Source organism: Palaemon carinicauda, chromosome 12 (assembly GCF_036898095.1).
Source record: "Palaemon carinicauda isolate YSFRI2023 chromosome 12, ASM3689809v2, whole genome shotgun sequence".
Lineage (NCBI taxonomy): Eukaryota > Metazoa > Arthropoda > Malacostraca > Decapoda > Palaemonidae > Palaemon > Palaemon carinicauda.
In genome coordinates, this window is record NC_090736.1 from 150,943,356 (window position 1) to 150,955,781 (window position 12,426).

The 12,426-nt window shown below is 36.7% G+C and overlaps 1 protein-coding gene across 1 annotated transcript in view; it reads left to right on the forward strand.

Moving 5' to 3' along the window:
• Positions 1–7,271: 7,271 nt before the first annotated feature.
• LOC137651136 (lens fiber major intrinsic protein-like) overlaps positions 7,272–12,426 on the forward strand; it is an 83,199-nt gene continuing 78,044 nt past the window's right edge. Inside the window, exons 1-2 of the mRNA XM_068384273.1 lie at positions 7,272–7,461; positions 8,208–8,215. Coding sequence (XP_068240374.1) covers positions 7,272–7,461; positions 8,208–8,215 — 198 coding nt within the window. The remainder of the gene's footprint in view (positions 7,462–8,207; positions 8,216–12,426) is intronic.

Consider the following 12,426-nt stretch of genomic DNA (forward strand, 5'->3'; position numbering starts at 1 on the left):
CTCCTCGACTTATCTTTCCCCATCTCCCTTTCTCAATGTGAACGTCTCTCTTATTCTGTTGTACTTCTAATAATGTGAGATTCTCTCTCTCTCTCTCTCTCTCTCTCTCTCTCTCTCTCTCTCTCTCTCTCTCTCTCCTCGACTTATGTTTCTCTATCTCCCTTTTTCAATGCGAACGAAACTCTTATTCCGTTTAACTACTAATGATGTGAGATTCTTTCTCTCTCTCTCTCTCTCTCTCTCTCTCTCTCTCTCTCTCTCTCTCTCTCTGTCCCGCGAATAAACTGAGCTTAATTTCCGGGCCTCTGCGAACCTGCGAAGTATGATATCATTTACTTTTTCGTCTGTCAACCGAAGACGCAAAGAACGACTCGAAATGTATTTTCGAAACATCAACCTGAAAATAGGAGGTTGGGCGAGACAGCACCGGATTCGAAAGAGGAGGGGGAGTTCTGGGAGAGGAAAGAGAGTTCTGGGAGAGTTGAAGAGGGGAGAGAGTTCTGGGAGAGTGGAAGAGGGGAGAGAGTTCTTGGAGGAGTGGGAGCCGGTGAGGGAAGGTGGGGAGAGGAGCAGTTAGATAGAAGGAGACCGGTGCAATGGTGATGATAATTTGCAGACGACGTATGAGAAGACTCAGGTTCCTAATTTAAAGGCTGAAGGGTCGCTCGTAAATGGTAGAGGTAAGGGACAGTGACAATGCTTAGGGATGATCAGCAGCCAAGACCCTTTCTGTCCAGGTTTGGACCAGTGAGGGCCAGGCAATGGCTGCTGATAACTCAGTAGGTAGACCTATATCTGGGGATGGTGAGGTTGCAGACACTACAAGAAACTATCGAGCTTAAACGGGGCTCGAACCCCAGTCCAGCGGATCGTGAGGCATGGGCGTTTAAAGGTTTAAAGGCCGCTCTTGAATGGCAAAGGCAAGGGACAGTGACATTGCCCTATTAAGCAGGACAATGCCCTAGAAACTGACGATACATCATATGATCAGTGCTCAAGCCTACTCTCCACCCTTGCTAGGACCAGGGAGGGCCAGGTAATGGCTGCTGATGACTCAGCATATAGACCTATAGGCTTCCTCAAACGCCCCAATAGAGTTCCAGGGGAAGAGTTATTGTGTAAATACACCTTATTTTTAGTTATCTTTCGTTCTATTTAATGGCCCATGATACGTTTAGGCAAGGGCATACGTCTATATAGCTCATAGACTATTTATGAAAAAGTATGCTTCTTCCATTTTCAACTTGAGATTTATGTTAACTACTGCACTGTAATTGTGCAGTGGCTACTTTCCTCTTGGTATTGTTTGAAGGGATTTTTACCTTACCTATGGTAAAAATCTCTTCTAGAAGAAGGCCATTCAAAATCAAACTATTGTTCTCTAATCTGGGGTAGTGCCATGGCCTCTGTACGCTGGTCTTCCACTGTGTTGGCTTAGAGTTTTCTTGCACTATTATTTCCTTATTTCCTTAATTCGCTGGGCTATTTTCCCTGTTGTAGCCCTTGGGCTTATAGCATTCTGCTTTGCTTTCAAGGGTTGTAGCTTAGGTAATAATAATAATAGTAATAATAATAATAATGATGTGTGTGTGAGGAAATAGCACATGAAGCCAATGGTGATATTGTACGTAAAAAACCCGGGAAAGCTAACCGGGAGAAAGAATATAAAAAAAAAAGTGGCAGAAAGAGCGTGGGAAACAAACGGGGAACGGAGTAGCCCAGGCAAAAGCGAGTAATCCAGACTTTAGCAAAGCTGCGAAGGCAGCTGATGTTGGGTGATAATGACCAAGGAAACGAATGGTGGAGAGAGAGAGAGAGAGAGAGAGAGAGAGAGAGAGAGAGAGAGAGAGAGAGAGAGAGAGAGAGAGAGAGAGAGAGAGAGGAAATCTTTGACGTTAAATTTTCGAGCATTGCAAACGGCTCGTTAAAACGGCTCATAGACTTGAAAGTCTGTTTAGCGCGTGAAGGAAACAGATTTTCTTTGGTTGTATGATACTAATGGTTCTGCCTTTATTTCTGGTTTTGTACTTTAGATTACTTTTATTTTAGTTGGTAAGAAATAAAAATACATGCCAAGAGGCGGATGATACCAACGCACGTACAAACACCTGATTAAGGTGTTTGTACGTGTCTTGTTATATATAATAAAGAGCAAGTATCCGGATATATATATATATATATATATATATATATATATATATATATATACTGTATATATATATGCTGTGTATATATATATATATATATATATATATATATATATATATATATATATATATATATATATATATATATATACAGTATATACTGTATATATAGGCTATATGCTGTGTATATATATATATATATATATATATATATATATATATATATATATATAAAAATTATAAATTATATATATATGTATATATATATAAATTATATATATATATATATATATATATATATATATATATATATATATATATATATATATATATATATATATATATATATATCCTGTCACACTCAGGTAGTAGAGGAAGTAGTCATACGCTGGAAAGAGGGGGTAGCCCGAAAGGTACACTCGGAAACCACACTCTCCCACAACTTGCCGAGCAAGCTGGCTGTGGTTTTGAAAGGGGGAGGAGGGGGAAGGGTTGAATCTATGTGTGCGTGTGTGTGTGTGTGCATATCTATCTAAATATGTAAACGTCATTTTTGATGGGTCTGGTGTACTAGATTATACATAGTTTTCATTTGTGTACGTATTTATGTATAATATATATATATACTCCTGCACCCCTCTAATATCATACACAACTATGAATGTGCATCTATCTCACACATGAATCACAGCTCGTCATTAGAGAATTCTTTTCGTATTTATGAATAGCTGAATAAGGTGTGAAACAACATCGCCTTCCTGCAGACAGTTGTTAGATCAGTTTCATCTCTGCTTATCCATTCCATTGATATCAAAGTGCCTGAATGAATGTTGCAAATGCTGCTTAATTTACATAATGACGTGATTTATGTAGGCATACTAATTCCTAATTGGCGAAACAATAGATTGGAAGCTCTCTCTATCCCGGGCTTATGTTCCAAGTATAGAAAATGTCTTTAGTTAAAAGTAAAAAAAAGTGGATATGAGCTTCAGAGTACATCTGTTTCGTACTAATGAACGTAGTTATTGTTCATGAGGTTGAAATATCATTATGGTTCAACCCCGCTGTCAATATTGCAGTTAGCGACCTCCAAATAAGGTTTAAAGATGAGATTACAAAGCCTTTTTTTAAAATGACATCATGGGTTATTTTTTTTCCAGTATTATTTTGTTATAATGTGCACACACACACACACACATATATATATATATATATATATATATATATATATATATACATATATATATATATATATATATATATATATATATATATATATAAATATATATATATATATATATATATATATACAGTTTATATATATATATATATATATATATATATATATATATAAATATATATATATATATATATATATATATATATATATATATTTATATATATATATATATATATATATATATATATATAAATATATATATATATATATATATATATATATATATATATATATATATATATATATACAGTTTATATATATATATATATATATATATATATATATATATGTGTGTGTGTGTGTGTGTGTATGTATATATATATATATATATATATATATATATATATATATGCATACATATATATATATATATATATATATATATATATATATTTATATATACAGGTTAAATTTTAATATCTTCATTATTAATAAACAATGTTTTTATCAATTTTACAAATGCTACTCCCATTTCTTCAAACCTAAAGAACGCCATTATAACCTAAAGTAATATTTATATTTTATTATCACAATGAACTTTGGATCAAGTTGCCAATATATTTTCTCTGTAAGATTAAGATTCGCTCAAATGCAATGCAATTAGACCGATATTGCACAAGCAAGAATGTACGTGGCTTATTGCATATGTTAGTTTAAGCCTGCCTTTGGCCAGAACAGGTCCTGAATGTGAGCAAGATAAGAAAGGGAGACGTAGGCCTACTATGGACCTCTGGTCTTTTTATTAATTGATATGTGTACGTAGTATTGGAAGTATATTTGTCAAAGGAAGAATATTATTAACTTTTTCCCGGTTTGGGAGAGCCACAAGTAGGCCTACTCATGTTAATGCTAGTCTCATGGAACGCGTAAATGGTTGCATTTTTTACATTAAAAATAATTTAAATTTATAGACAATGGCATAGTGTTGAAATTTGTATTGTGTAAAGTTTGATATATTTCCACAATCCATCACTAGTTAACAATATTGATTAATTATTGAAAATTGGTCTCACTCTATATAGGTCTAATCTGTATGGAAAATATTCACACACAAATAATAGTAATTTTTTATCATAGACAAATCCTTATGATGAACTAATTTGTTCAAGAAAAATCTAGGCTTGTCTCACTGTTATTTCATTTAAACTTATACGAGAGAGAGAGAGAGAGAGAGAGAGAGAGAGAGAGAGAGAGAGAGAGAGAGAGAGAGAGACTGGAATATATAAGAAACAAATAGACAAAATAGATTAAAATTCTTATGAGCCAAAACTTAATTCTTGCAACTGCATCCACATAATTTCGCACATCGCCGCTTTCAAGCAAGTTGCATAAGCAATACAAATAACCCGACGCCGTATAAAAAAATCTCCGTGAAATTAAGTCATCCGCAGCATTGCTACAAAAGGCACACGCTGTGCTAAAACAACAGCATAAAAACGGAATTTGCCTCAGTACAGCCGCAGTTCATCGTCGTAACCGTCAGCAGCAACAGCAGCGGCTGCATTTGAATGAGCAACAGCTTTAAGAATTAAAACGCACGAAGTTAGAATAAGCAACTCAAGAAGAAGAAGAAAAGAAAAAATGGGATGCAGTACAGTCAAGGAAACCACTTGTGATATAGCGGACTTCATTTGCCTCGATACTAATGATACTAGACCCAGTGCCACTAAAAGTACTCTAGTAGATAAAAAAAAAACCACTGAAGATGGTATTCTTGTAGCATGGTAGTTAATCCTATTTTTCGTATGCTGCTGTTGGCAGTAGTAGCATGATAGTTTAACCTATTTTTTTCGTATGCTGCTGTTGGCCGTAATACCATGATAGTTTAACCTATTTTCGTATGCTGCTGTTGGCTTTAATACCATGATAGTTTAACCTATTTTTTTCGTATGCTGCTGTTGGCCGTAATACCATGATAGTTTAACCTATTTTTCGTATGCTGCTGTTAGCTGTAATACAGTTTAACCTATTTTTTGTATGCTGCTGTTGGCCGTAATACCATGATAGTTTAACCTATTTTTCGTATGCTGTTGATGGCAGTAGTAGCATGATAGTTTAACCTATTTTTCGTATGCTGCTGTTGGCCGTAATACCATGATAGTTTAACCTATTTTTCGTATGCTGCTGTTGGCCGTAGTCCCATGATAGTGTAACCTACTTTTCGTATGCTGCTGTTGGCCGTAATACCATGATAGTTTAACCTATTTTTCGTATGCTGCTGTTGGCCGTAGTCCCATGATAGTGTAACCTACTTTTCGTATGCTGCTGTTGGCCGTAATACCATGATAGTTTAACCTATTTTTCGTATGCTGCTGTTGGCCGTAATACCATGATAGTTTAACCTATTTTTCGTATGCTGCTGTTGGCCGTAGTCCCATGATAGTGTAACCTACTTTTCGTATGCTGCTGTTGGCCGTAATACCATGATAGTGTAACCTACTTTTCGTATGCTGCTGTTGGCCGTAATACCATGATAGTTTAACCTATTTTTCGTATGCTGCTGTTGGCCGTAGTCCCATGATAGTGTAACCTACTTTTCGTATGCTGCTGTTGGCCGTAATACCATGATAGTGTAACCTACTTTTCGTATGCTGCTGTTGGCCGTAGTCCCATGATAGTGTAACCTACTTTTCGTATGCTGCTGTTGGCCGTAGTCCCATGATAGTGTAACCTACTTTTCGTATGCTGCTGTTGGCCGTAGTCCCATGATAGTGTAACCTACTTTTCGTATGCTGCTGTTGGCCGTAGTCCCATGATAGTGTAACCTACTTTTCGTATGCTGCTGTTGGCCGTAGTCCCATGATAGTGTAACCTACTTTTCGTATGCTGCTGTTGGCCGTAATACCATGATAGTTTAACCTATTTTTCGTATGCTGCTGTTGGCCGTAATACCATGATAGTTTAACCTATTTTTTGTATGCTGCTGTTGGCCGTAATACCATGATAGTTTAACCTATTTTTCGTATGCTGTTGATGGCAGTAGTAGCATGATAGTTTAACCTATTTTTCGTATGCTGCTGTTGGCCGTAATACCATGATAGTTTAACCTATTTTTCGTATGCTGCTGTTGGCCGTAATACCATGATAGTTTAACCTATTTTTCGTATGCTGCTGTTGGCCGTAGTACCATGATAGTGTAACCTATTTTTCGTATGCTGCCGTTGGCCGTAATACCATGATAGTTTAACCTATTTTTCGTATGCTGCTGTTGGCCGTAGTACCATGATAGTGTAACCTATTTTTCGTATGCTGCCGTTGGCCGTAATACCATGATAGTTTAACCTCTTTTTCGTATGCTGCTGTTGGCCGTAGTACCATGATAGTGTAACCTATTTTTCGTATGCTGCCGTTGGCCGTAATACCATGATAGTTTAACCTCTTTTTCGTATGCTGCTGTTGGCCGTAGTACCATGATAGTGTAACCCATTTTTCGTATGCTGTTGTTGGCCGTAGTACCATGATAGTATAACCTATTTTTCGTATGCTGCTGTTGGCCGTAATAGCATGATAGTTGGACCTATTTCTCGTATGCTGCTGTTGGCAGTAGTACCATGATAGTGTAACCTATTTTTCGTATGCTGCCATTGGCCGTAATACCATGATAGTTTAACCTCTTTTTCGTATGCTGCTGTTGGCCGTAGTACCATGATAGTGTAACCCATTTTTCGTATGCTGTTGTTGGCCGTAGTACCATGATAGTATAACCTATTTTTCGTATGCTGCTGTTGGCCGTAATAGCATGATAGTTGGACCTATTTCTCGTATGCTGCTGTTGGCAGTAGGAGACTAACATCCCCAACTAAACATGGTTGCCGGAACATAAGTTTACTACTGTAGCAACCTGGGAAAGTGGAGAAAGGTGAGGTGTGGTATATTCTAAGCAAATGTCAATCAAGCTAAAACTCAAGATTTACAGCACAATTATAAGAGCAATGTTCATGCATGGATCGGATACATGCGCTCTAAGACGAAAAGAGGAAGAAAAGCTTGAGAGAACAGAGATGAGACTGCTGAGGTGTATTATGGGAATATCATTGTTTGAAAGATTGGAAAAGGATGAATTAAGAATGGCAGGTTGGAAAAGGATGAATTAAGAATGGCAGGTGTAGTATAGATTACAGACGTGATAAGAGTATAAGAGTATCACGACTGAGATGGTGTGAGCACATGCTGAGGATAGATTGTGGGGAGGGAGTGAGGAGGGGGCTTGGGAGGAGCTTGTTAAGGGGGCGAGGTCGAGAGTGAGGCAGAGAAATAGATGGCGAGATGAGGTGACGGATTATATGAAGAGAAGAGGTTTGTTGGAAGAGGATGGCTTAGAAAGAAGGGATCGGAGAGTGCGCGTTAGGCAACCGACCCCTTATGTAGTTATAACGGTGAAAAAGAAGACTGTCTTTACTCTGCAGCTACCCTTACAAGGCATCTACTACTGTAGTAGTTGTTAGAGCCCAGTGTCTTTGCTCAAGAGCTACTGCTATCATCAATACTCGACCAACAATGGAAAAAGCTAGTAGATCTACGTCTACAAAAACAGTAATAGCAGTAGTAGAAGATCACTCCGTTTGTCTATCCACCTTCCATCTTTAGTGTTGTTTTTTAATTCCTTGTTCGCTAGCAATGGCAGTCGGCGTAAGAACAAAGAAATCAAAACAAACAAACATCTGTGGCCCAAAGTCAAACGAATTTTGGAATTCAAACATTCTTGGAGAGTGAAAAAGTCGTTTTTAATTCACGAAAATGTACAAAAGGATTTTTTTTTAATATACGAAAAATATACAAATTTTATTACAAGATTTTTTGAATTAATTTTATCATTTTAGTCAAAGAGGTAAGAACATCAAAATAGACAAGGAGGTAATACATGACAAGGGAACTCTCTCTCTCTCTCTCTCTCTCTCTCTCTCTCTCTCTCTCTCTCTCTCATTTATGCTGCTGCGTAGATACGCCGTAACAGGATTAGCTTTGTTAACTTCTGTGTAACTTACCGGTAATTGAGGAATATATATATATATATATATATATATATATATATATATATATATATATATATATATATATATATATATATATATATGTATGTATATATAAAATTCTTTTGGGATGTAACTTTTAATTTCTTATAAAATTTGGTGTTTTTCTACAGGAACCAGGAATTTAAGACGAAGTCTAATCTTCTTGATAGAAAATCGATTTATGAATTTAAAGTGGCTTTGAATAATGTCGAAACCAAACTAAGAATTTTAAGTGACAAAATGTCATTTATGAGTCTAATTCAAGACCAAATCTAACTAAACTTATACAATGATTTTTTAAATTGCAGAGAGATAATATCCTTAAGTAAACCTTAATTGGGAGAAGTACAAGAGGAAGGCCAAGGTTTGGGTGGATGGATGGAGTGAAGGAAGCTCTGGGTGATAGGAGGATAGATGTGAGAGAGGCAAGAGAGCGTGCTAGAAATAGGAATGAATGGCGAGCGATTGTGACGCAGTTCCGGTAGGCCCTGCTGCTTCCTCCGGTGCCTTGGATGACCGCGGAGGTAGCAGCAGTAGGGGACTCAGCAGTATGAAGCTTCATCTGTGGTGGATAATGTGGGAGGGTGGGCTTAGCCACCCTAGCAGTACCAGCCGAACTCGGTTGAGTCCCTTGTCAGGCTGGGAGGAACATAGAGAGGAGACGTCCCCTTTTTTGTTTCATTGTTTGATGTCGGCTACCCCCCAAATTTGGGGAAGTGCCTTGGTATATGTATGTATGTAAACCTTGATTAAGATTCTTCGCTATATCACTTCGGTTATAGCTTTCTTTTTTCCCATTATTATTATTATTATTATTATTATTATTATTATTTTCTATTTTCTAGTCTTGAGTAGCTCCATAGCCTCCATGGTCTTTCACTATCTTGGGTGGAGTTCTCTTGCTTGAGGGTACACTTGGGCACATTATTCTAACTTGTTTCTTTTCCTCTTGTTTTTTTTCTAGTTTTTACAGTGTATATATGAAAGATTTATTTTAATGTTATTACTGTTTAAAAGAAAATATTTCAATTGTTCAATACTTCGCTTGTAGTGTTTATTCTCTTTCCTCACTGGGCTGTTGGAGCCCTTGGGCTTATAGCATCCTTTTCCTGCTTATCTATTAATAATAATAATAATAATAATAGTAATAATAATAATGGTTTAGTAGAATAGTGTGGCTGTGTACTATCAAGCAAGGGAACTCAGCCTAACTTCAGTCTGTTGAACTGTTCTAACTTCTCTCAGTTCTCCGGCGCTCATCTACGTGAAAACCCATTGCTCTTCCTCAACCGAATTCTTTAGACTCAATCACCTTAATTTTTCATCCTATTTAGCATTAATTACATATATGTCTCCTTTATGATAGTCTACTCGGATGTGGTGGCCTACTGGAAACGTCCCTGCTTGGTGAATTATCTGATTGAGGTTCGAGTTCCGCTCAAGCTCGATAGTTTCTTTCTTGTAGTGTCTGCAACCTCACCATCCTTGTGAGCTAAGGATGAGTGGGGGAAGTCTATGGGTCTACCTGCTGAGTCATCCGCAACCACTGTCTGCCCCTCCCTGGTCCTCGCTTGGATGGGTTTGGGCGCTGATCATATGTTTATATGGTCAGTTTCCCGGGTAATAAAATAATCTGAGCCGTTACGAACATCCACCAAATTTAAAACGACTCCGTCGAAGGGTTGCCAACTAGATTTTAATCAAGTCTTTAGAACTTTTGAAAAGGATATATTAATTTATTTATACTCTACTAAATATAGAAAACAGTATTTAATATTTAAACGAAAATTATTTTATTCAAACGGAAAGGATTAGATAATAATAAAAAGAGGACTTAGACCAAATGGTAACTGGAGTATTGTATGGCAAGCTTGTGGTTAGATACGGGTGTAGGGGGTGGGGGGGGGGGGGGAGGAGGTTGATAGGTGTAGTTCCACAAATCTTCCAGTATAGGGGTGTAGTATTAAATAAGACGTTCTGTGTAGCTACGATACTATGATGTAACATTTTGTTATTTATTAGATGAAATTTAGAGCACAAGAAACGTCTTTCACACACATATGTATGTATGTATGTGTGTATGTAAGTATATACACCGTTATGCATGCATCGATTATATTCGTTCATGTGATTTGTGCAATTTATGTCTCCATTCCTAAGTTCACATTTCTTTATACACCACACCCCGTCTTTAGCCACTTTTCAACACACACTCACACACACACACACACACACACACACATATATATATATATATATATATATATATATATATATATATATATATCTATCTATATATATATATATATATCTATATATATATATATATATATATATATATATATATATATATATATATATATATATATAGTGTGTGTGTGTGCGTGTGTATTTGTGTGTGCAAACAACTACACGCATCTATATGCACATATGTTAGTCACCATTCAACATGCATTTGTGCATCGGTTTGTTCTCCCATCTGTGCGTTAGCATGTATGCATTTAGATGCAGCAGTCAGGAGAGTTGACATCACCTGGTTATTATTCATAAAAAAAAGACATAGATTCTTTTGTTTCAACCCAAGCGTAAAAGAAAAAATATTTGATAGATGGACAAGGGTATATCTGCCCGCACCTGAGAGCTAGCTCACCTGTATATATTTTTTCTTTGTTGGTCTGTCACAGAGGTTGGGATGATAAACGAATTACTTGTGCATGCATGAACGCGCAAACATACATCTCTCTCTCTCTCTCTCTCTCTCTCTCTCTCTCTCTCTCTCTCTCTCTCTCTATATATATATATATATATATATATATATATATATGTATATATATATATATATATATATATATATATATATATATATATATATATATGTATATATATACACACACATATACTGTATATATGCATATATATATATATATATATATACATATACACACACACATATATATATATATATATATATATATATATATATATATATATATATATATATATATATATATATATTATATCTATACAGTATATACACCATAAACAGACGCAAGTGAAAGTACATGTCCGAGGCCTTTGTCCTGCAGTGGATTAGAAATGGCTGCATTTATTGTTGCTGTTGATGCATACGATCGGCCTAGATACCCAGAAATTGCAATAGTTTGTGCAAAATAAGACTAAATGGCGGAAAGAGTGTAGTTTGGGCTAGACGCGTTGTGGATGAAACTTCAGAGCTGGTTTATAAAGCAACAAACTGTGAGGAATTTTGGTTGATGTTGGATAAAGGAGGAATATTATATCATATGTTATCCTAAATTTATCTGGAGGACCCCCTTCATCCACAAACAACCCCCCCACCCCCATCCCCAGAATGGGCGTGACATCAGAGAATTATTGACACAATAAAGTCCGCGTTTATCCTTTAGCTGTTTTGAGTCGTGGTTGAATCTCTGGGAAGGAAAAGTCTGAAGTGTAATTAATCCTTAAACCCAAGCAAAGCGCTCATCAAAAACTCGTTAAAACCCGATATACTCACTGCACCATTCATGCTGCGCCTCTTAGATATTAAAGATAATCTTCCCAGGTGTTTCACTTTCTCTTATATCTCTAGACCGTTCTTTCCACATCTTTTTCACCTCTCTATATTATCCAAACGTGTTTTAGTCCGCGCTGAAATAATTGGAGAATTTTAGCTACTCCTCGACAGTCTTCATGTGGGCTGTGGTGACCGATGTGGTAACGTCCCTGTCTGGAGAACGCTAGATTGGGGTTTGAGTCCCGCTCAAACCCGTTCTCGTTAGTTTCTTTTGGTCGCTGCACCCTCACCATCCTTGTGTGCTAAGGATGGGCTGTTTGGGGGAGCCTATAGGTCTATCTGCTGAGTCATCAGCAGCCATTTTCCTTGCTCTCTTTGGTCCTAGCTTGGGTAAAGAAGGGGCTTTGGCGCTGATCATATGTATATATGGTCAGTCTCTAGGGCATTTTCCTGCTTGATAGGGCAACGTCATTGTCCCTTGCCTCTGCCATT